General features: G+C 40.8%; 1 protein-coding gene across 1 annotated transcript in view; it reads left to right on the top strand.

Moving 5' to 3' along the window:
* SLC22A16 (solute carrier family 22 member 16) overlaps positions 1-26,039 on the top strand; it is a 40,550-nt gene that overhangs the window by 5,835 nt on the left and 8,676 nt on the right. The window contains exons 2-5 of the mRNA XM_087444002.1: positions 4,854-5,333; positions 13,031-13,148; positions 18,111-18,642; positions 22,232-22,359. Coding sequence (XP_087300128.1) covers positions 4,854-5,333; positions 13,031-13,148; positions 18,111-18,642; positions 22,232-22,359 — 1,258 coding nt within the window. The remainder of the gene's footprint in view (positions 1-4,853; positions 5,334-13,030; positions 13,149-18,110; positions 18,643-22,231; positions 22,360-26,039) is intronic.

Here is a 26,039-nt window from a genome sequence, read left to right as displayed (position 1 = left end):
AGGTGCCATGTGCAGAACAGCACCAGCAGCAGGTGGAGCCTGGGCGAGAGAAGTGGGGCAGTGAGGACCTCCCGTGTAAGAACAGGCCCATCTGGAATCTGCCTGTTGGGAGCAGAACCGCTGGAATGGAATTCTCTAACAGAGCGCTTCTAGCTGGCTGGGAAATGCTTCCTGAGAAAACGCCAGGGAAGGAAGAAACATCCCCTGAAGTGCAAACCTGTTGCCTGGGGGCAAGTGATCCTCCAGCCATGCCGTGTGCTCACAGGTAGCATGCCGTGTGCTCACAGGTAGCATAGCGTGTGCAGGCCAAGGGCAGAGCCTGACCCCGAGGCTCTGCAGTGAATCCAGCAGCCAGCGCATGAGGGCTTGTGACCTGCAGGGTTGAAGGTTCAAGCACCACTCTTTTGAACCATGATCATAGCCTCTTGGAGTCTTTTGAGCCACAGCAACTCAGACTTACCTTCTCAGCCTGCTGTCCCTGCCCAGCCCCTCTGTATGGAATAGGTTGAGGCTGATTTCTGGTCATTTTTCTTCTGCCAGAGGCACCTTTTCTGGAAAAACAGAGCTGACCTCCGTTAGCTTGAGGACTCAAGCTTCGGAGCTCTAGGTTCTTCTCTTGGCTGCTCATCCCAAAGAGACCCTGAGAATAGTAATTTGTGTCTCCCTTTCCTTCCGTTGCTAGAAAAAAGCCACTTAATTCCTGCCTGCCTTTTGCTTTGTGTTTTTCTTCTCTGAACTAGCTCCAGGGCCAGGGCAAGATACAGAGTTCAGCTTTGAAACTGTGGCCAGCACCACCAGCCTGCGGTGTCCTGATAGCCACAACGCTTTAAACTGATTCGACTTTACTTGTCATTTATCCACATGAGGTTCTATGAGAAGGAGGAATGGTGGCCACATACCAGCTTGGCAGTCATCCTGAGGACTTGGGGAGGTCGCCAGCTTGATAACCTCACAGCACCACTGCTGTGACTTTGCCTAGCATTGTCACTTGCGATAGTGTCCAAAGTGGGGTGTGTTCACCCCTATGGCGGGCAAAGATGATCCTTTGGATTGCCATAAAAACACCCATTTTGCATATGAATGTATGTATATAAGTAAATATACATATGTGAGTTTATATTTCAATATACATAATATGTTAATTGAGTATTATGTGAATATGTGTATGTATATATGCTCATTTTATATGTCTGTGCACACACACAGACACACACACATGCATTCATTTTTTTTTTTTCGGTGAGGAAGATTGGCCCTGAGCTAACATCTATTGCCAATCTTCTTTTTTAGCTGAGGAAGATTGGCTCTGAACTATCATCTGTGCCCATCTTCCTCTATTTTGTATGTGGGATGCTGCCACAGCATGGCTTGATGAGCAGTGTGCCAGTGCATGTCTGGGATTTGAACCTGGGAACCCTAGGCCACCAAAGTGGAGAGCTCGAACTTAACCACTATGCCACCAGGCCGGCCCCCACACATTCATTTTTTTACCGATGGGGAACCCAGTCAAATTTTTTGGATACACTGGGCTCTTGGACACCTCTCCTTACCCGATTCCTGAGTATGCATTAACTCCAGTGCTGCTCATTTTCAGTCTGGGATATTCTATGACATTCTGTATATACTGCATTACCCACCTTGCTAAGTGCTACAGGAAATACTAAAGTGACTGAACCACAATTTCTACCCTTATGGGACTTTCATTCAACCTTTTATGGGACTTTTTTTGTTGTTGGTTTGATAGAGAAATAGAAGACATTCACCTGGTGTTCTTTAAAAAAGTCAACATAAGTAACGGAACAGTACTTCGGTTGCATAATGTGGTCAGAGAAGAGAAAGAAAGAAATGGGGAGAGACAGTGAGTAAATGAGTGAGAGTGGAGCAGGGGGAGCAAATAGACAGGGTCGAACTGAGAGAAGCAGGCAGGATGGGAAAGAGGGGCTGAAAGTGGGTGGTTAGTGTGGAGGGGAAAAAGGAGACATGGAGAGAGGGGACTCTAGAAAGAAGAGGCTCGACCAGCAGTTCTCAGACTGTGATCTGTAGATCTCTGGGGTCTGCAGGGCTCAAACTATTTTCATGGTAATACTCAGACGTTGCCTTGTTTACCCTCACTCTCTCATGAAAGTACAATGGAATTTTCTAGAAGCTAGATGATGTGTAATAACGCTTCAGATTGAAGGCAGACGCAGATATGAGACATGAGCTGTCTCTTATTAATCCAAGTTTTAAATATAAGACAGTGCCACTTTTCTCACCAATTTTGTTTTGAAAACTACAGCTATATGTTATTTAATGTTAACATGCAATGGGCTTATTATTGTTATGTTTAAAGGGAGTAATAAATATTTTTAATTTTTTCCATTTTAATTTCTAATACGTAAATATTGATGGATATCACCCACATAAAGAAAAGCCTCTTGGGGTCCTCAAGATTTTTAAGAATATCAAGACTCCTGGGACCAACAAGTTTGAGGACCGCTGAGCTGAAGGGTGGTCAGAAGCACCTTATAGTGAGAGGGAGCATCAGGACCAGGTGGGTGGGCAGGTGTGAAAAGGAGGAAGGGAGATGAAGATCACATGTATCGACATGCAAGTTTGCCTCAGTGTGATCTGACAGGACCTATTTTCTATTTCCTGTTATAGTGGTTTTCTAGTAACGTTCTTCATTGTCTGAACTGAATCTGTTTTAAATCTAAATAATGATATCACCTGCCCAAAGGGGCTGTTCTGACTCTTAATTCCAGGGTTGGAAAATCGTGGGGCAGTCCGAATTTCATATATTCTACCCTGCAGTCCTATGTGCCCGGTTGTCCCTGGGAGACAATTTTTCTTTTTTTTTTTTTTGGTGAAGAAGATTGGCCCTAAGCTAACATCTGTGCCCATCTTCCTCTATTTTATATGTGGGATGCCGCCACAGCATGGCTTGATGAGTGGTGCATAGGTCTGCACCCGGAATCCGAACCTGCGAACCCCAGGCCGAAGAAGCGGAGCACACGAACTTAACTGCTATGCCACCTGGCCGGCTCCGAGACAATTTTTATTTCAGAAAATATATCACAGTCTTTAAATTTGGAGACCCTACATTTATTTTTTAAATTTTGAATAAACTTAATTTTTGGATAATTTTAGATTTACAGGAAAGTTGCAAAGATAGTACAGAGTTCCTCTATGCCCCTCACCCAGTTTCCCCTACTGTTAACATCTTACATCACCATGTTGTATTTGTCAAAAATAAGAAATTGATGTTAGTACATTACTATTAGCTAAACTCTAGACTTTATGTGGAGTTCACCAGTTTTCCCACGCATGTCCTCTTCCTGTTCTAGGATCCAATCCCGGGTACCTCATTGCATTTAGTTGTCATGGTATCCCAGTCTCCTCTGGTCTGTGGCAGTTTCTCAGTCTTTCCTTGTTTTTTATGACCTTGACAGTCTTTAGGTGTATTGGCCAGGCAATCTGTAGAATGCCCCCCGAACTGGAATTATCTGCTGTTTTTCTCATGATTAGACTGGGGTTATAGATTTTGGGAAGAAGGCCACAGAGGTGAAGTGCCTATTCATCACATCATGTGAGGGGGTTCATGATAGCCACCCAACATCACTGGGGATGTTAACTTTCAACATTTGGTTACCATAGTGTTTGCCAGATTTCCCTAGTGTAAAGTTACTATTTTTTCCCCTTTTCTTCCTATATTCTAGCCCACCTGCAAGCAGTAAAGAGGGGGAATTAAGCTTCATTTCCTGTAAAGGAAGAATATCTACAGATATTAGTTGGAATTCTACTATAAGATTTGTCTCTTCTCTCCTTTTTATTAATTTGTTCAATCATTTATTTATATCAATATGGCATATTTGTCAGGATTCTCCAGAGAAACAGAATCAATAGGAGATAGATAGATAGATGATAGATAGATAGATAGATAGATAGATAGATAGATAGATAGATACAGATATGAAGAGATTTATTATAGGAATTGATTCATATGATTATGGAGGCAAGAAGTCCCACAATGTGCCTGGAAACCTAGGAAAGACAGTGGTATAATTCAGTCTGAGTCCAAAGGCCTGAGAATCAGAGGGCTGATGGCGTATGTCCCAGTCTGAGTCTGAAAGCCCAAGACCCAGGAGCACCAATGTCTGAAGGCAGGAGAAGATGGATGTCTCAGCCCAAGCAGAGAGAGAGAATTCATCCTTCCTCCGCCTTTGTTCTATTCAGGCCCTCAGTGGACCGGATGATGCTCACTCTTGTTGGTGAAGGCAATCTTCTTTCCTCAGTCTACCGATTCAAATGCTAATCTCCTCCTAGACACCCTCTCAGACACACCCAGAAATAATGTTTTACCAGCTCTCTGGAGGCCCCTTGGCCCAGTCTTGTTGACACATAAAATTAACCATCACAGTATGGACTCATATATTTATTTTATACTTTGGGATATACTATGCTATTTATTTTGTTGCTAAAATTGTTTCAGCTTTGGCCACTGGGAGCTCTTTCAGATTGGTTCCTGTGTCCCTTTGACATATGCCCATATTTTTATGTTTTGAGATGCTCCAGGCTTATTTTGTATTCTACCTGTCCTGGTCTTAGAATCAGCCATTTTTCCTTATTGGAGAATAGTATTTAGACGTCAAGATCTGGGCACTGGGTGTGTGTGTTGCTAATGGATGTCATTGCTTCCAGGTCCTCTTAACAGGCAGAGAGAGCTATGTAATATGCATATATATACTAACCTACATATGTGTATATGTATACTAAATATACCTAATATGTGTATATATACTAAAACATATTTGCTCATGTTCTCTTTTAGCCCATAGGCCAGATAAAATAACTTGCTTTTCTTCTTTTTGCAGATACCAGATATTCCTCTATTTTGTGTGTGCCTTCCAGAACATCTCTTGTGGTATCCACTACTTGGCTTCTGTGTTCTTGACAACGTCCCCTCGGCATACCTGCAGGCCCCCGGGCAACGTGAGTCAGGTTCTTGTCCGCAATATCTCTAGTTGGAGGCTGGATGACGTCTGGACCCTGTTTTCCGCAGGCCATGAAGATCGCGTTGTAGTGCAGCTGCAGAACGGTGAGATCTGGGAGCTCACAAAGTGTCACAGGTTCCGAAGGGACAACAAGTCGAGTTTGAACTATGATTATAATGGCCATAAGACTAGCTTTCCTTGCTCAGATGGCTACATCTATGACCAAAGTAAATGGAACAGCACCGTGGTGACCGAGTGGGATCTGGTCTGTAACCGAGAATGGTTCGCAAGGCTGATCCAGCCCATGTTTATGCTTGGAGTCCTACTGGGAGCGGTGATTTTTGGCTACCTTTCTGACAGGTAAAATAAAGTATTTAGGATTGTTGCATCAGTGTAGGGTTCATTTTTCTATCTGATTTTCTTAGGGGACAGGGAATTATGTTCAAAACTTTAGTCATTTTCATACCTCTTATCCAAATACCTACCTGTTTGCTGATCTGTTATTTAGGGACACAAAATAACATAGTGGTAAGAGAATGGGTTCTGAAGACAGTCTGCCTGGGTTCAAGTCCTGGTTCTACCATTTATTAGCTGTGGACCCTGGGCAAATTGCCTAAACTGTGTTTCAAAATCTTGTTTGTAAGCTGGTGATGAAAATAATAGCATTCAGCTCAAAGGGTTATTACAAAATTGATACAGAAAAAGTACCTTCCACATATAACCACTCAATAGATAACTAATTATTACTTTGAATATTTTTTTCTTTAAATAGTCTTGCTGGGCCGGCCCTGTGGCTTGGTGGTTAAGTGCGCGCGCTGCGATGCTGGCGGCTCGGGTTCGGATCCCGGGTGCGCATCGAGGCACCACTTCTCTGTCCATCCTGGGGCCGAGTCCCACGTACAGCAACTAGAAGGGTGTGCGGCTATGACATACAACTATCTGCTGGGGCTTTGGGGGCAAAAAATAAAATAAATAAAATCTTTAAATAGTCTTGCTTTTTAAGAGGTGTAGCTTGGTCCTAAGCAGTGAAATCTATGAAACTGTGGGTTTGATATATCAGCCATATTTTTAAAAAATACACATTAAAATGAATGTGTAGCTCTTAAAATAAAGCAAAGTTCATCTCTGTATGAATATGGACCACACTCTAAGTACCTGTGCTAAAGCACAGTGATGAACTTATTTGGTCTCCATAGTTGTGAATTTTACTGGCATGTGCTGGGTACTGGGAACTTAAAGACAGCAACTTAGGTCAGAAATCCCTGCCCTTGGGGTGTGCCAGTCTAATGGGGCTGACAAGCATGTCCAAAGAAGAATTATAGGGCTTTGTTGTGGCCAGGGCCATACTAGCAGTGAAAGCAATGGAGGCAAATACTATGGAAGCCTAAAGGGAGGAGTGCCAGGTGTTTCCCCCCGCACCCACATCCCCTCCAGGAGGTGGCATTTGTATAATGAAATTGGAGCAGAAGTGGAGTCTAGTTATTATTTAGTGGCTGAAGTTATGTTTCAATGCTTAAGAATCTCCTGCTCCATAACTGTCTTCCTGGGAGGTGTGGAAATTAGGTTGTCAGTGGGGAGAGGAACAAAGTAGGCTTTTCTGGAACAAAGTGGAAAGTCTTAGATGTTGTTGTGAATCATTTCTTTCAATTGGAGCTCAATGACTGTAAGATGGACAGAAAAGACCTAAGAAGCTGGTGGAGAGCCTCCCTCCTTGGGTCGCTTGAATTCTTCTATGTATCTTTCTGGGTGTGCCAAGACTGCAAGTTGCTGACCACTCTTTTGCATGGGCCATTTCTCAGAGTTGTTTATGCAGCTGATAACCTTCCAAGATCGGGTAATGTCCTCTCTCTACCACAGACAAAGAGCGAGCTTGCTCACTGCTTACTATAAAAGCAGTAGATTTCTCAAGTCCAGTGTTTCTCTTCTGTAATGCAACCTACTACATGTGCTGGTGTCATCTGAGCTCATTGTGTTGTCCCTGTGGGACTTGGGGGCAACGGGCACTGACACAAATATGCTGATGCTCTACTAGTGTTGTGCTAGTATTGTTGCTCTTGCTGTGTTGTAAGTAATGATGTCCTTTATCTCTGTCCCAGGAGTCTTGTGTCTTCTGCCAGCATCCATTAAACAGTAACAGATTAACATATTAACTTAAAAGTTGAGGAAAACCAAATTCAAGACCCAACATTTGCCATCATCCTAGCCCGAGAGGATTCTCATAAATTATTTTTTAAGGAAAATAAGTAGGTTGGTCAAAGCCAAAAAACATGATTAAAAGACACCAGCAGAAACAATAGGCAGCAGAAAGAGACTTCTACACAAAGATTTCAAGTACTGGAATTATCAGGCATAGATAATAGAATAACTATGTTTACTATTCTTAAATAAATAGAAGACAAGCTTGAAAATATTGATAAAAATCTGAAAATTGTATATAAAAATGACATAAAATTGAAAAGTAACTACCTAGACCATCTAGAAACAAAAAAACAAAAGTGAATAACAATCTTCCTGGGTAGTTGTAACAACCTGTTATACACAACCAAAGAAAAAATTAGTAAAATGTATGATAGCTCAGAAAAAAATTATCAATAATAGAACTCAGAGAGACATGGAAAATATGAGAGACTCAAATTCATGGAAGCAGAGGGATAAGGTCCAAAACATATTTAATATTAGAAACTAACCAGTGGAATTTACTACATTAACAGGTTAGAGGACAAAATTCATATTATCAACTCAATAAATACAAGAAAAGCATTTGATAAATTTCAAAATCCATTCATGATAAAAACTAAAAATAGAAGAATGTCCTTAACATGATAACGGGTATCTACACAAAGATCTACCATGAACATGTTAATTGTGAAATATTAGAAGCTTTTCCTTTGAGATCAGGAGCAGACAAGGATGTGTGAAACACCAGTTCTATTAGCATTGTACCGGCGAGTCTAGCCAGTGCTATAAAGCAAAAGAGAGAGAGAAAAAGAGCAAGAGAAGGAGAGGGAGGGAGAAAGGCATAAGGGGAAAGAAGGAAGAAAAAAGTCATTATTTCCAGCCTTTACAATTCTGCATGAAGAAAATCCTGCAGCTGAATTATTACAATTAATAAGCATTTAATGAGTTTTCCAGATATATTATCAATATATGTAAATTAATTATATCTCTATATACCAGTAACAAATATAAAAATTAAAAAATGCCATTGCAAAAGCCTAAAAATATAAAATATATATGGATAAATCTAACAAAATGTATGTAAGCCCTTTATGGAGAAAATGACAAACTTCAAGAATCAAATCATTAAGGTAAATAGATAGATTGTTAGATAAACACATTGATGGTCCCTTAGAGGACCCTGAAACAGACTAGTGCGTTCATAGACATAACTATGGAACAAAGAAGACATTGTATATCAGCAAGAAAAGTATCAATAAGTGGTGCTGGGACAACTGTCTAGCCATATAGAAGAAAATACAATTGGAGTCCCTTCCTCACACCTTACAGTACAAAAATCAGTTCCAGAAGGATTAAAGGTACATGTATGAAAGGCAAAACTATGTAACTTTAGGAAGATAATATAAGGAGAATATTTTCAGAACCTAATGGAAGAGAAAACTTTTTTTAAGACACAAAAAGCGCTAACCATGAAGGAAAAGATGGATAAATTTGACTTCATTAGAATTTATGTCCATCAAAGACGCTATTAAGAGAAGAAAGACACAAGCCAGAGAGAGAGAAAGAGGGAGAAAATATTTGCTTAACATATAACTAAAGGACCAGGATCCAGAATAGTCAAAGGATTTTTATATCAATAGAAAAAAGATAGACAACCCAATAGAAAAATGAGAAAAAGTTCTGAAGTCACTTCATAAAAGAAAAATCCAAATGGCTAATGAAAAGATGAAAAGGGTGTCAATGATATATAATCATACCATTTATTTTTCACCAGTTGTCAAAAGTAAGAAGTCATGTAATGCTAAGAGTTGGTGAGGATATGGAGTAATAGAATCTCTCACCCTGCTGGTGTGAGAACTTTGAAGAATGGTTTAGCATTATACAGAGAAGTTGGTGATGTGTACAGCCCACGTGTTCTAGGGCGTGTGCCCTGGAGATACTCTTGCACATGTCCATATGGGTATATGCATAAGAATGTTCCTACCGCATTGTTCCTAACAGCCTGGCACTACAAACAACTCAAACGTCCTTCCACCATATCTTAGACCCATGTATTGCAGTGTCTTTTTGCAGTGGGATATGTGGCCATGAAATGAATGAACCACAGCCACGCAAAACAACAGAGATGAATCTCCAAAAATAACGTTGAGTGAACGAAGCAAGTCATAAAATAATACATATGGTACTGTTCTATTATAGAAAGTTTAAAAACTAGCAAAAGTAACCTATATTTTTTTGGCTTTCTTATAAAAGTGGTAAAATGGAATGAAAAGCAAGGAATTGATTATTGCCAAAATTAGGATAATGGTTCCTCCTAGAAGGGGGCAAGGGGTTTGAAATCACAAAGGGAGGTGTGAGAAGCTATTGGGAGGCTGGCAATGATCTCTTTCTTAGTTTGGGTTGTGATTTCATAGGTGTTTGATTCTTTATTAATCTCTAAATTATATATATATGTTTTTATATATTCTTATGTATGATATATTGTAATAAAAAAGCCAAGAAATAAGATCTGATCCCATCCTTATGGATCTAACAGTAGAGGAGACAGACTTCTAAACAGATAATTTCGATGAAATGTGGTAAATGCTTTTAAAGTAATAACAACTAACATTTGTGGACAATTTACTATGCAAAAGGTACTATTCTAAATGTCTTGTGTGTTATCTCATTTTATTACTTAAAGAGGGAGGCACTATTGGCCCTCTTTTACTGATGAGGAAAAGGAAGCACAGAAAGTTCATTTCGAAAGTGAGCGGTGGGGCTGGGATTTGAACCCAGGCCTGTATACCTAACTGTCTCTTAATTTCTGCCACAAGACCCCAGAGGATGGTCAGAAAAAGCTTCACGGTTGACCTGGGTTCTAAAAGCTCAATGGAGAAGACTTTCCAAGGGGAAGGAGCAACTTTGTGTCATGAGAGAGCCTGGCACGTTCTGGGAATAGTGGGGAGGTCAGTTTGGAAGACGTGTGGGATGGATAAAGGAAACAACAAGAGACAGAATCCTGACCAGGACTGTTTTACTTCTAGGAAGTCTGGGGAGTGTGCTGGTGTGACATTAAGAGGATTGGTTGGGAGGCTATTGGGACGGATGATGTCAGAAATGCTGAAGGCTTGAATGAAAACAGGAGAAGCGGAGAAGGAAAGATGGATACATATTTGGGAGGCATTTTTAAACTGACATAATTTGGCGACCAATATGCAGGAGGGAGAGGAGTTGGGGGAGGAATGCATTAAAGTTTAGGAACCTGGAGGGCAGGTGATGTTGCCGACCAACTCAGGAAATATGAGGGAGAGAGCTGCTTTGGAAGAGAGGAAAACGTTTGCATATTTCCAATGAGCATGTACTATCCCTGGATTAAGAACAAAAGAGAAAATAAAAATTAATACCAACTATAACGACAAAAACAGAAGATTTCAGCTTTGCAGGGCATTCAAGTGGAGAAGAGCAGCTGGGACCCGAAGGCAAGCGGGCAGTTAATAGCACATATTTAGGAATCAGAGCCAGGGAAGTAGATGACATCACAAGGGCAGAGAGTGTGCAGCAGAGAACCTTAGGAGATGCCAGCGTTGAGGCAGGTGGGCCATTGGGGAAACACGAGCCAACCTGGAGGGTGGTGTTCTGCAAGCCGAGGGAGAGCAGGCCCCTGAGGAGCAGGCATGGTCAGTGCCACTAGAGAAGACAGGCAGCAAAGGACCCAGAGAGGCAACCTGGAGGTCCCTGGGGACTGTAAAGCGATCTCAGGAAAGTCAGTTGCAACCTGGTGGCGGTCATTGGCTGAGGAAATGTAGGATCTGGGGAAGTAGATACTCCCTTCTGATAACTGTGTCAGGGGAGGCAATGCAAGATGCAAGGTGGCTGAAGGAGGGGTGGGGTCCAGAGAAGGTTCTTGTCTTTGGTTAGAAGAGACTTAAACTGAAAGGAAGGAGTCAGAGGAAAGGGAAAGACAGATGACAAAGAAGTAGTTGGTAGAATGAGGTCTCAGAGGAGGTGGGAAGAGGCATGATCCAATACAAAGATGCAGAATGGTACTTGGAGAGAACAGGGCATGTGTCTCTAGAGGGGAGGGAAGAAGAGCAGGCTGAATGCAGATACAGGTTGTGTTGACAAGGGGCAGAGCAGGGAGTTGTGGGGCTTTGTCTTTCATGGTCTCTGTTCCCTGCAGGAGGTGGCTGCTCATCTGCTGAGAGTGGAGACACTGGGGGTAGTAGAGGGGGTTGATCAGGGATGGGTAAAAAATCATTTTAAATGACATTCAAGGCTCAAATGAGATTGGGAAATGTTTGTGTATAGGGCCAACAATCCTGTGTCGGAGCAGAGAAGGCTGAGAGCGTGAAGATGACAGTTTCTTATTTGCTTGCATATCCTCTGCTATACCTGTCAAACCTGTTGGTTGAAATCTCAAGACTATGTTCTTTTGCCTTAAAACTGTCAGGGATAACCACAGGGAGAAAATATTTGCAAATCATATATCTAATAAGGGTCTAGTATCCAGAATATATAAAGAACTCTGATAACTCAACAATAAAAAGACCCAGTTTAAAACTGGGCAAAAGATTTGGATAGATAGTTCTCTAAAGAATGGCCAATAAGCACATATAAAAATGCTCAACATCGTTAATCATTAGGGAAATGAAAATCAAAATCACAATGAGATACCCTTGCACACTCACTAGGATAACTATAATCGAAAAGACAGACAATACAAGTGTTGTGGAGGATGTGGGGAAATTGGTACCCTCATACATTGCTGGTGGGATTGTAAAAATGGGGCAGCCACTTTGGAAAACAGTTTGGCAGTTCCTAAAAGTTCAACATAGAGTTATCATATGACCCAGCAATTCCACTTCTCTGTATATACCCAAGAGAATTGAAAACATAAGTTCATACAAAATCTTGCTCATGAATGTTCATGGGCGTATTACTCAGCCAAAAAGTGGAAACAATCCAATGTCCATCAGCTGATGAATAGATAAACAAAATGTGGTATATCCATACAATGGAACGTTATTTAGTCATAAAAAGGAATGAAGTACTGATACATGCTACAACGTGGATGAACCTTGAAAACATAATGCTTAGTAAAAGAAGCCAGGTACACAGATGGTGTGACTCCGTTTATATGAAAAGTCCATAAGAGGCAACTCTATAGAGACAGAAAGTAGATCAATGGTTGTCAGGGGCTAGAGGGAGCAGAGAATACGGAATGATGGCTCCTGGCTGCAGAGTTTCTTCCTGGAGTGATGAAAACGTCCTGGAATTAGATAGTGGTGAGAGTCACACAACTCTGTGAATATACTAAAAGGCTCTGAGTTGTGTATTTTAAAAGGTTGAATTTTATTGCATGTGGATTATATCTCAATTTTAAAAAATTTGTCAGGAATATAATTTGTTTGCTTTTTAGACAAAGAGATGCCCCTCTCGATTATACAGGGCAAGTGAGCACCTTGTTCGAGAAGCATAAGGTAGCCAGACCTCTGTTTTCAGAGGGGCTTAGCGACAGCTGCCTCACCCTTGGTGAGCAAAGCAAGCCCAACAGGGAAGATGATCCAAGAAGGCAGAGACGGGAGGTCTCGGGAGGAAAATGACAAATCCTCCCTCTTCATCCCTCCAATCCCAGATTAGGAGGTCCTCTGGGGATCACCCAGACTGATCGTGTGTGTATATTAGCAGCTAGGTAGAGGCCCCTCCAGAAAGACTGGCCTCTTGAAGAAATTGTGTGTTAACTGATGATTTGCTCAAAATAAATGAATGAATAACAACAATCAAATACATAAGCTATTAAAAATATAGGTACCACTCACCTTTCATGAATTGGAGTGGGTGTTTAAACTGTTACAACCGTACCTTGCTTCTTCCACTGCGTGATTCTTATTTTTCAGGATCGGCAGACGCCTTGTCCTGTGGTCCACAAGCATTGGCATGTTTTTCTTTGGCGTTGCAGCGGGATTCACATTCGATTATTACAGCTTTGTGGTCGCACGTTTTCTTCTTGCGATGGTGAGTTGGGTGTTTTTTTTTACCTCTTTAATTCTACTGCAGTATTTTCATATTAAACCTTCAGTCTCTTAGTTTTGCTCATTTGGAATCTAGTGAGAGAGATCAAGGACTAATCCTTGTTCACTCCACTGCAGCAGTCTTTTTGTGGAATATTAATGCTCTATGTTTAGAAATGAATTCATTAAAATGAAAAACTGTTGCTTCCCAGGCAGAAACTTTTTGTTTAACTCTGTGCCTGGCACATGATCCACATTCCACAATTACTAAGGCATTGTTTTATTTCTGAGCAATTATATTGGTCTAGTCAGGCCCTGTATGCATGAGCCAAACAGATGGTGAAGGTGTATGGTTAAGAAAGTCATTTGTAGGGGCTGGCCCCATGGCCTAGTGGTTAAGTTCAGTGCACTCTGCTCGGCAACCCAGGGTTTGGTTCCCAGGCGTGGACCTACACCACTTGTGTGTGGCCACGCTGTGGTTGTGGCTCACATACAAAAAAGAGGAAGATAGGCAACAGATATTAGCTCAGGGTGAATCTTCCTCAGCAAAAAAAAAGAAAGTCATTTGTATCCTGTGCAGTAAGAATGAAAACAAGAAAGGATTAGACCTTTCTGTTATGAGAACAGGGGAGTCTGGTGGAAAGGGCATGAGTGTGAATACCAGCTTTGCCCTATTTTGGCTTCTAAGCTGTGTAACCTTGGGCAAATATGTTATCATTTTTGAGCCTTAGTTTCTAATCTGTAATCTGGAGAAAATAATACCTGTTTCACTGGGTTGTTATCAGGATTCAGTGAGATTAGAGTAAACATCCATGGTACAGCACCTGGCACTTTTTACGATGGTGACTGTTATTGGAAGTGGACCAGTGAGTGAGGAACCTGTTTCCACACTTAGTGAGGCTTTCAGACAGGTTCCAAACTACCAAACAACAGCAGTGTTGATTCTATTTGGAGGTCACTGATCAAGGATAATGGAGTGAGGTTTTTGTCTGTGGGAAGAACTTGTGATCTTGCTGTATGCAGAGCAGGGCATGCATCCTTTCTCACCAGGATAGATGATCCAAGGGTCCAGAGAGAAGTCGAGGGCTTTGGTCTCAGAAGAGGTCGTTGCACCCCCTCAGAGAGCAAGGTGGTGTGTTCAGTTTGGAGTCTTCACTGATGGCTGGAAAGGGTTCCCAGGAAGCCACACAGGTGGCCAAGGATAGGGAAGATGCATAAAAAAAAAGATTTAGGAGAATCGAAGGTGTTGCACCTTAAAAAAAAAGTATATATATGTTTATGAATGTAAAGAGTTTTTACTACAAAAGATAACAACCAGCAGTTCTGTCTCCACTGAAGACAGAGTAAGAGGAAATGGCTTTGTAACTGCCGAGTGAGGTTTGATAAGAAACCTTCTGATGGGAATGATGGTTCAACAGAGGCACAGGTATCAAGAGAGTGTGTAGGTCCTCTTTTGGGAGACTTCAGAAGGTAATTCTGAAAATATCTGTTTTAGTCTTAGAAAATACCAAGGTGTCGATTTCCAGAGCTGAGAAAATGAGACAGCCACCCATAGACTATCTGTAAAATGTGGCCTTAATTTTCTGTGGCTCTTTCCTTTTATTTTCGTGGGCAATGTATTTGTGGTGGATCTGAGTAGGGGAGGTGCAGGCAGCTTCATTCACTCAACACATTTATTGATCTTCCTACAGAGTGTAATGCTAAGTAAACCAGACCAGGCTGTTTCAATAACCCTACAGTGTAGTGGGAAGGCAAGACAATGATGGGCCATCTTCAAAAATACATACAATGTTGACAGTGGAGGCATAACAGTGGGGGAGAGGGGGTGGGGTGTCTGGAGAGTCAGGGGCTGTTTAGTTCTGAGGGATGGGTAAGAAAACATTCCAGGCAGAGGGAGCAGCAAGTAAAAAGGCCCTGAGATGAGAAAGAGTTGAAGATCCAGATGTCTGGAGAATAGAGGGGAGGCGAAATACACTGATGAGGCTGAAGGGGAGGGAGGGATTAGGCAGGGCCTTGTAGGGTGATAAAGAGATTTCCTAGAGGCAATGAGAATCCGCAGAAGGGGTTCAGGTCGGGTAAAGTGGTCATTCTGGCTGCTCTGTTGGGGTGGGGTCAGGGTAGATGTGAGGAATAGAGTGTTATGAGTGGAGGTGACAGGTGTCAATGGATTCAGAGTCTTTTGGAATTATTTAGGCAGTTGTGTATGGATTGTCTGAACCCAGTGACAGAAGTAACCAATAGGAGGTGGGAGTGGACTCAGAAAGCATTAGCTTTGAAAAAAACGTGTTGGGGACTGATGTTACAGCTTAACTTACGGGGCAAATTTGTAGTATTTGAAGGTTATTACAATCTTTCTTTCTTTGCTGTAACAGCAGTAAACATTTACCAAACAATTAGATTTTTGGATACAGGAGTCCTCAATATCAACGTTCACGATCTGAGTCTTGCAATTACAAGGTTGCACGAGGAAATAAAAACTGTTGTCACAAAAATATTAAACTGACCATTAACACAATAGTCCCCATCAAGCACTTCCTTGCTTACTTACTGCTAGTGTCAATCCTCTCTCATCACAGGAAATTTCTTGTAGGGTAACCTCTTTGTGACTCTGATGCAAGGTGAAATTGCAGATCTTACTGAAGGTGCTTGATTACAAAAAGTCTTTGAAAGCAATGGGGAAAAACTGTCTGAATCCGACCCAAATCCCTTGACCAAGTGGGATCTGGCAGAACTAGACCAGTTAACTTTTGAAGAAATTAACATCCACCAGGATAATGACATGATGAGCCTTCAAAAGAATATGATTTGAATATCAACAGGCTAAGAGAGGCCTTTGGGGAAATCAATGGCATTCTAGAATAATTTTGCAAAAATTAAGTTTATGATTTGTGTTATAAAAGTCAAATGTGAAATAATATTGTAGGAAGAATTCTAATCCTTTTACCACCACCCCACCAACCAAAAAATCCATCATTTGATTCATTCTTTGTTTATTCCAAGAATGACCACATATTGTTATTATAATCTAAATTTTGTTAAATTAAAGATAGGCCTATTTTCAAAATAAAGTTTTTTTCCCCAATTTTTTTTTTTTTTTTTGATGAGGAAGATTGTCCCTGAGCTAACATCCTTAGGGACAAGGAAGAAGTGCCAGTCTTCCTCTATTTTGTATGTGGGATGCCTCTACAGCATGGTTTGATGAGCGGTGTCTAGGTCCACACCTGGGATCCGAACCTGCAAACTCCGGGCTGCCAAAGCTGAACACGCGAACTTAACCACTATGCCACCAGGCCGGCCCTCCTCAATTTTTTTTATTGTGGTAAAATACACATAACATAAAATTTACTAGCGTAACCATTTTTAAGTGTACAGTTCAGTGATAATAAGTACATTCATATTGTTCTGCAACCGTCACCACCATTTGTCTCCACAACTCTTTTCATCTTGCAAAGCTGAGACTCTATACCCATTAAACAAGAACTCCCCATTCCCTCTTCCCCCCAGCCCCTAGAAAATAACATTCTACTTTCTGTCTCTATGATTTTGAATACCTCTGGGTACCACATATAAGTGGAATCATACAGTATTCTAAATTTGCTTCTTTTTGCCACTGTTAATAATGCTATTATAAACATGGGTATATAAATATCTCTTTGAGATCTCACTTTCAATTCTTTTGGGTATATACCCAAAGTGGGATTGCTGGATCATATGGTAATTCTATTTTTTAATTTTTTGAGAAATCCTCATACTGTTTTCCATAGCAGCTGTACCATTTTACATTCCCACCAACAGTGCACAAGGGTTCTAATTTCTCCACATCCTTGCCAACACTTGTTATTTTCTGTTTTTGTTTTTTTTTAAATCTATGTGGCAATGATAGGTTTTTTTTTTTTTTTTTTTTTTGCTGGGAAAGATTCACTCTGAGCTAACATCCTTTGCCAATCTTCCTCTCTTTTTTTTCCTCCCCAAAGCCCCAGTACGTGGTTGTATATTCTAGTTGCAGGTCCTTCTAGTTCTTCTGTGTGAGCTGCTGCCACTGCATGGCTACTGACAGACGAGCAGTGTGGTTCTGTGCCCAGGAACTGAACCCAGTCTGCTGAAGTGGAACACAGCTGACCTTTAACTGCTAGACCATCAGAGCTAACTCTGATTTCTGTATTTTTTTGATAGTAGCCGTTCTCATGGCTATAAGGTGGTATCTCATTGTGGTTTTGATTTGCATTTCCCTAATGTTTAGTGATGCTGAACATCTTTTCACGTGCTTTTTGCCTTTCATATATCTTCTTTGGAGAAATCCACATCTTTTGCTCATTTTTCAATTGGATTGTTTGTTTTGTTGTTGAGTTTTAGGAGTTCTCTATATATTCTGGATATTAACCTTTTATCAGATATGTGATTCACAAATATCTCATTCTGTGGGTTGCCTTTTCACTCTGATGATGGTGTCTTTTGATGCACAGAAGTTTTTAATTTTCATGAAGTCCAATATGTCTATTTTTTCTTTGTTGCCTGTCAAAATAAAGTTTTAATCAAATCTTTTTTCTTCCCATGTTTTTATCCCCATTTTTTTTGTCCATACTTTATTTGTCCCATTTAACAATTTAGGATTTGATAATAAGGACCTCTTGTACGTAGATAAATTGATAGGCACATTTACAAGGAACTGAGAAATAAATTCACACTATAAGGGAACATTTAAATGAAACAAAAGGTAGTGTCTAAAATTTATATCATACATAACTTCTCATTTGGGTTGGAGAAGGTGGAGGAAGAATGAAAGGACCCATTTAAAGAAAAAGGATGAATTGGGTTAAACGCCATTTTATAAATGTGATATGGGCTTCAGAAAACAATTCTTTGTCATTTTCTTTCTTGCCTATGTGTAATTTGCAGAGAGATCAGACTCCTCCATAGCTATAAATGTGACCTTAAGTCTAGACCACCCCCCTCCTTTGTTTTTCAGGCTGCAAGTGGCTATCTCATAGTGGTGTTTGTCTATGTGACGGAATTTATTGGCATGAAATCTCGGACGTGGGCATCCATCCATATGCATTCCTTTTTTGCCCTTGGGGCAATGATGGTGGCTTTGATGGGCTACTTGGTCAGGACCTGGTGGATCTATCAGATAGTCCTCTCCACAGTGACTGTCCCCTTTGTCCTGTGCTGTTGGATTCTCCCGGAGACACCTTTTTGGCTTCTCTCAGAAGGAAGATATGAAGAAGCACAAAAAGTTGTTGATACGATGGCCAAGTGGAATAGGGCCAGCTCCTGTAAACTGTCAGAACTTTTATCACTGGATCTAAATGGTCCTGTTGGTAATAAAACCACTGAAGTTAAGAAGCACAACCTGTTAGATCTGTTTTATGACTGGAATATTGGAACAAGGACACTTACTCTTTGGCTGATTTGGTTCACAGGGGCTTTGGGATTCTACTCCTTCTCCTTGAATTCTGTTAATTTAGGAGGCAATGAATATTTAAACCTCTTCCTCATGGGTAAGTAGTTACATTATATTTAAGTGTGGCAATGAAGTGAAATTCCTACCGTGTTTTTATTGTCTTTTTTTCTACCAGGAACAATACTGCCAACTATATTATTATGGTCTCTTTTAGTGTTATTATACTGTAACACGTATATATTTTCTTTTCAAAAAACGTGAACAGTCAGAAGAATTTAGTCCCTCCTTCCTTTTCTGCCTCTTCTCCTTGCTTGCTTCCTTCCTTTAAGCCCATCCCCATCTCAGAACTCTCTTTTAGAGGTAACTTCTATTATGTTTGGCTTGTACCCTTTCAGATCTCTTTCTATGCATTTCCATACATTTGTGCAGATAAATGTTTTATATTTTAACATAAATGAGATCATTCACGACATATTGTTCTTTGTAAGTTGCTGTCCTTTTAAAATTGAATATGTCTTGGAGATCTTTCTACCTTCAAATGTCCTTAATGTAGAAATTTTAGCCAGTAAAATAATTTAAATACATGCAGCTATAATTTACATCGTCATGATTCTTTCATTTTAGTAGCAGGTTAAAATGACATCAGATACTGCTGGGATAGCTTGAGACGTGACTCCTAGGGTAAACCAAATTCATGCCAAATGTGAGAGAAATATTAGAAATCTGCATTTGGCCATCTAGTCTTAACTCCTGGTTCTTTCCCTGTGGGCCATCTATATTTGATATTATCCTCAGAAAATCTTGCTTTAAAATTTTTATACATTGATATTATCTCTTCTCATTAAAGTGCTTTGATGGCACATCTGTTTTTGTTTATTATGACATAGCAGGAATTATGAGAGAAGTCATTTTAAGAAAAAACTTTACTCTCTTTTTGGGCAAACCGACAAGTTTGTGGAAGGAGCCCGTCTTGACTTCAGACCCATTCTATATGTCAGTTTGAGAAATGGCGCAGTATTCTTAGAACAGAGCAGCAAATGGTAGGAGAGTCAAGTGGGGTGGGGTGTGACAGGGGGAAGCTTAGGAAAGGTGGATTTTTAGATCATTATTATATAGATTCTTAATTTTGATATAAATTCTCAAGAAGCTTGGCAATCTCATAAATATAAAAATGTTTCCAAGACAAATATCCATGGTTTTATATTCTCTACTGTCTTGGATTTTCCATGTCATTACCCTTCCCAGTAGTCCTCTTGCTGACAGGTGCTTCTAGTCAATACTGCTACACTGTGAAATTTTTGAATGAGTTTTAATCTCCTGAGATGGTTTGGGGCTGGTGGGAATTTCAGCTCTGGTTTTGTGCCCCTTGCAGGTGACAAATGCTTCAGTAGCTTCAAGACACACCGTTGGGGTTATGTGGAGATAGGAGCAGAATGGGGTCTCAGTGATTAGAGAGATTATGTATTATAAAGTGAAGAAAGAAATGGCACATTGTCCTAATCCCAGAAGGGTTGGGGCTCATTGCTTGCATCCTTTCTATCCCAGATATAGTCAAGCCAAAAATTAGATGTAGTATTGGTATCCTGAAGCAGCAACTCAAGAAACACCAGTGTAGTGACATTAGTTACAGTAGTACTTTAAATGTCTCCTCAGCTGTTTCACAGTTGCTGCAAGCTTTGCTAGACTCCAGGAAGTTGGTTGGTGGACCTGCACACAGGAGAGCCCTGAGTCAGACATGGAGGGAGGCGATGGGGGAGGGAGGCTGCAGGAAAGAGGCCTTGGCTCCCGAAGACCTCTATTCCAGCCCCTGAGCTGTCACTTACTCATTTGGCTCAGATCATTTCATTTTAGTTGTAAAGTAGGGATAATAATCCAGGCCTACTCGCATGAGGCTCTTTTAAGGATCATTGCCTTATTTGATCTCGAAAAGTGCTTGATAAACTCTTAAAAAAACAGTAGAGGGGCTGGCCTCATGGCGTAGTGATTAAGTCTGGTGTGCTCCACTTTGGCGGCCCAGGTTCGGAACCCAGGCATGGACCTACACCACTTGTCAAGCCGTGCTGTGACGGTGACCCACATACAAAATAGAGGAGGATTGGTACAGATGTTAGCTCAGGGCAAAATCTTCCTCAAGCAAAAAAAAGAGGAAGATTGGCAACAGATATTAGCTCAGAGAGAATCTTCCTCACTAAAAAAATAAACAATAAAAAAGTAGAGTGATGGATGTACGTACCCTCCTGGCCCACAAGCATGGACCTCACAGTAGGGTCCATGAAAGGAGGTGTTTCCTCCCAAGCTGTTTATTTTTCATTAATGAAAGGGAGAGAGACTGTCTCTCAACCTGGGCTCAGAATTTTCTTTTGGGTGCCTTTGCCTGAGCCAGTTATTAACTAAGCAGCTGCAACTGAGTTTAATTTCTGATGCACTACTAAGAATATTCACTCAGAAAATATGTGTGCACCCCTGTGATGTGTTCTAGAAGCTGTGGGAGACATGTAGATCCAGACCTGCCTCTCCAGGTGCTTGTAACATTCTGTAGTTGAATGGAGAAATTCACATCACTCCTAATACGCAGTGGCGGGCAGTGTCCTGAGATTAGGCAAACTGCAGAGGGAGGAAACAACAGAACTTTGCATGATGTGGAGGATCCAGGCTGGTAAACAGTGACAGTTTCCCAAAGGAGATTGCGGGGTGTGCTGAGAGATCTTGCTTGCTCCTTGTTTCGTTCTGGCCGATAGATATAAAGCTTTTGTGTTCTGAACCTAAGATTCAAACTTCGGTTCTTCAAGGGAAGGGCTTTTAAGTCCATTATGGACTTACGGATTCAGCTCTTTATTTTTTGTTATGGTAGAGGGAAAAGAGGTCCAAGATAAAGTATCCCTGGGGCCGGCCTGGTGGGGCAAGCGGTTAAGTGCTCGCGCTCCGCTACAGCGGCTTGGGGTTCGCAGGTTCGGGTCCCGGGTGCGCAGTGATGCACTGCTTGTCGAGCCATGCTGTGGTGGCGTCCCATATAAAGTAGAGGAAGATGGGCAGGGATGTTAGCTCAGGGCCAGTCTTCCTCAGAAAAAAGAGGAGGATTGGCATCAGATGTTAGCTCAGGGCTGATCTTCCTCACAAAAAAAAAAGATAAAGTATCCTTGTTCTTAGGGGATTCATATTAGATTTTAAAATGCTTACTTTTAGGTTTAAAATCCATCAAGCAGTTGTCATTAGCTTATGGATCTAGCCGACACTGAATTTTATACTTTAGTTTGTAAGTTTGAAGTTACTCATACAAAAATTTCTCTCTAGTTCTGCCAAGAGTAAGAAACCAAAGACCAGAAATTATCAATGTTGTCTATTAATTTACTTATGTATTCATTAAACAGGCTGGTCCTCCAGACACCATGCCATGTCCTGGAGAGCTTACAGGCTTGTAGGGGATAAAGTCCCTAGGACAGGGGATAAGTGCCGGGCGGATTATGTGAACATTAGTGCATTTCACAGGAAATGTCCTCCTCCCTTGCTGCAGTGAGTTTAAAAGTGGTAGGGCTTGCCGCCTCTCAGGCGGCTGTTGGATATTTCTTAGAGGACCCTGGAAGCCGGGAGAGGGCTGATCACTCCTTTTGGGTGGTGAGTTAGAAGGCGGGGTCCCCTTGTACAGTTGGCCACCACAGCTTATAGAGGGCCTTTTCGCTCAATGACAGGCGCAGTGGAAATTCCTGCCTACATGTTCGTGTGCTTGGGGATGGACAGTTTGGGGAGAAGAAACATTCTGATCTTCTCCCTTATCTCAACTGCACTGATCTGTGGTGTGATTATGGCGATCCCCAAGGTGAGTTATTTTATGTTTTATTTAGGGAATGGTTAGTTAATACCATGACAGTTTGATGGGAGAATTTTTAGCTTATTGCGGTAAGTATGAAGATGAATTCAGACATATGGACAGAGTATATACATAATATTTAAAAATATGCTTTCTATGAAAAACTATTCTTTCTCTGTTATGTAAGTAGTACATGTTTATTGTAGAACATTTAAGGGAAAAAAATGTAAAAAAAAAAAAAAAAAGCCCCTAATTCCACTTCCCGGAGATGGCCAGTGTTGTATTTCATAGACACAATAATCTTGAGTGAGGAAAGCAGATCATGCCTTCCAGTGATTATTGTCATCTTAAATGTTTATTCATTTATTCATTCAACAAGGATTTTCCAGCATCCGTTATGTGCCAGGTGCTGTTCTAGGTGCTGAAGACAGACAGTGAATCAAGTTTCTATAAGTATAATGAAGAAAAACAAAACAGGATGAGGGATAGAGAATGAGTGTGTGTGGGGGGGAAGGGAGCACATGTGTACTATTTTATTTTATCTAGGGTGATCAAGGATGGTGTGCCTCTCAGAGAAGATGACATTTGATCAGAAATCTGAAGGAGGGAGGGAGCCCTGGAGATGTGTGAAGGACATAATAAGTCTTATATTCAAGATTGTTCCAGTTTAAATGGTCTTGTTTTTCATTGTGGTAGATTAGTAGTTTCCAATTTCTAGTATGCATAAATCCCCCAAGGAGCTTGTTTTTAAAAATGCAATTTCTTGGTGAGAAACACTGCCATAAACTACTGAAATGACTTTCACATTTCTGTATTTTGGCAAACTTCATCCCTGGAATACCTCTTGCATCCAGAAGTGCTCTTCCTCTTCCTGAAAAAATGTTATCAGAACCTGTATTTTCATTCTCTGTTTGGAAAATATAGTCACTATAACAATACTTTAAAATATTTTATATAATTTTCTCCAGCAATTATATAATTATTAAGCAATGGTATCTCAACGTTTAGGGCAAGGCATTTTAAATTTTGCATATTGTTTGAAATTTAGTTTAAGCTAACCAGTGACTTCCTTTTATAGTAACACCACACTTAATTATCAGGGTTGGTGAATCAAATGTTTTATGTAACTGAAATTGCCAGGTGATTGAAAAACAACTGATATGAATGCAATGAAACTACTCAGGACAAGGTGGCCTCTGCCAATTTGAGGGAACTTCATCCGTACCTTTTTTTTGGTCTTTGTTTTTAAGTAGTTTGCAGTTATATTAGTTGAGTTGATGGCAGCTGCCTTGGAGCTGGTGAAGATTTACGGGAACCACAGAACCTTTGAGTTCTACAGTGGTTAAGCCCCAGTGATAATGGAGAAGACAGAAAAGTGGCTGGTGGGGATTTGTAGAAAAAGAGCACTAACCCTTAACCACAAATTTCTCCCTTCTAGTAAAATTTCTCCGCAAGTGGTAGTGTCAACACAATATAATTTTTTTCAAGTCACATTAATTCATTCAACAAATATTGTCTACAATAGTAATTAAGGTGACACTAGCTGCTTTAATATAGGTATCCCCAAATCTCAGTGACTTCATATAATAGACCTTTTTTCACTCATAGAAAGTTCGATGTGGGTGCACCTGGTTGGTAGCAGTGGGAGTGGTGAGGGGGTGTTTGGCTCCATGGAGTCATTCAGGGACTCAGGTTGACAAAGGTGCTGCCATCCTCAACACGTGAACTCCAAGGTCACCTGGGTCTCGACATCCAGCTGACAGATAGGGGAGGAGAGAAAGATGGAATATGGGAGGTCTTTGTGAGCCACTCTTAGAAGTGAAGCACATTAGGGACACAGAGACTGAGTTGGAGGCACTGAACTTTTGCTGTTGAGGAATGCAGCAGCCAAAAAAAAAAAAGACTCTGTTCTAACAGTTCCGTTATCACTTTCAAATTATTTTCTGAAGATAGTTTATAAGCCAGGGGATTACTGCCACAAAGGGCACAATTTGTTTTCATGGCTCTTCGATTCATTCTGGTGGATCAATTCTGGAAGGAGTGGGTCAATTATTGGTGGAACCAGCACTGTCTGGGTGTCTCATTCCAAAGCTGTCTTCCCAAATGGCTTTTCTTATTTGATAATTTGAAATCTCCAAGGCTGGGGGCAGACACAATAAAACTTTCCTCTATCTCAACAACAAAAAAACTACCAACCCAATTAAAAAATGGGCAAAAGACCTGAACAGACATTTCTCCAAAGAAGATATACAGATGGCCAACAGACACATGAAAAGATGTTCAAAATCACTAACTATCAGGGAAATGCAAATCAAAACTACAATGAGATATCACCTCACGCCTGTCAGAATGGCTATAATTAACAAGACAGGAAACAACATGTGTTGGAGAGGATGTGGAGAGAAGGGAACTCTCATACACTGCTGGTGGGAGTGCAAACTGGTGCAGCCACTATGGAAAACAGTATGGAGATTCCTCAAAAAATCAAGGATAGAACTACCATATGATCCAGCTATTCCACTGTTGGGTATTTATCCAAAGAACTTGAAAACACCAATTTGCAAAGGTACATGCACCCCTGTGTTCATTGCAGCCTTATTCACAATAGCCAAGACTTGGAAGCAACCTAAGTGCCCATCAAGGGACGAATGGATAAAGAAGCTGTGGTATATATACACAATGGAATACTACTCAGCCATAAGAAACGACGAAATCCAGCCATTTGTGACAACATGGATGGACATTGAGGGTATAATGCAAAGTGAAATAAGTCAGAGGGAGAAGGCCAAATACCGTATGATTTCCTTCATTAAGTAGTAGATAATAACAACAATAAACAAACACATAGGGACAGAGATTGGATTGGTGGTTACCAGAGGGGAAGGGGGGGGGGGGGAGGGTGAAAGGGATAATTCGGTACATGTGTGTGGTGATGGGTTGTAATTAGTATTTTGGTGGTGAACATGATGTAGTCCATGCAGAAATAGAAGTACAATGATGTACACCTGAAATTTTTGCAATGTTATAAACCAATGTTACTGCAATAAAAAAAAAATAAATAAATAAAAAAAATAAACTCAAAAAAAAAAAAAAAAAAAAAAAGAAATAGAGGGGGCGGCCCGGTGGCACAAGCGGTGAAATCTTGCGCGTTCTGCTGCGATGGCTCGGGGTGTGCCGGTTCAGATCCTGGGCACACCGACGCACCGCTTGTTAAGCCATGCTGTGGCGGTGTCCCATATAAAGCAGAGGAAGATGGGCATGGATGTTAGCCCAGGGCCAGTCTTCCTCAGCAAAAAAAAAAGAGCAGGGATTGGCATCAGATGTTAGCTCAGGGCTGGTCTTCCTCACCAAAAAAAGGAATTAAAATTTAGAGTTTATTTTAGTCATTTTAATGGAGAGTCAAGCTTGAATCTGTACAGTCACATATTAGGAAAATACCTATTTGCAGAAAGAGATATTCATGAAGTTTTTCTTACTTTGGTCCTACATATTATGTGATTACTTGTGCTTGATTTACAGAGACCTAGTAGTGTCAATTACATTGCTGTATACAATAGTTATAAATGTTGTCATAGTTATTCTATCTTTGAATGTAGGAACTTAGTTTTACTTTTTAAAGTTTTGTCTGTAAAAGCTATAATCTTATCTACTATTTTCTATTTTCCTGAAGTTTTAATGTACAACTCTGA

Source organism: Ceratotherium simum, chromosome 19 (genome assembly GCF_057802395.1).
Source record: "Ceratotherium simum simum isolate JZ-2026a chromosome 19, ASM5780239v1, whole genome shotgun sequence".
Classification (NCBI taxonomy): domain Eukaryota; kingdom Metazoa; phylum Chordata; class Mammalia; order Perissodactyla; family Rhinocerotidae; genus Ceratotherium; species Ceratotherium simum.
This window is presented reverse-complemented; position numbering and strand designations above follow the sequence as displayed.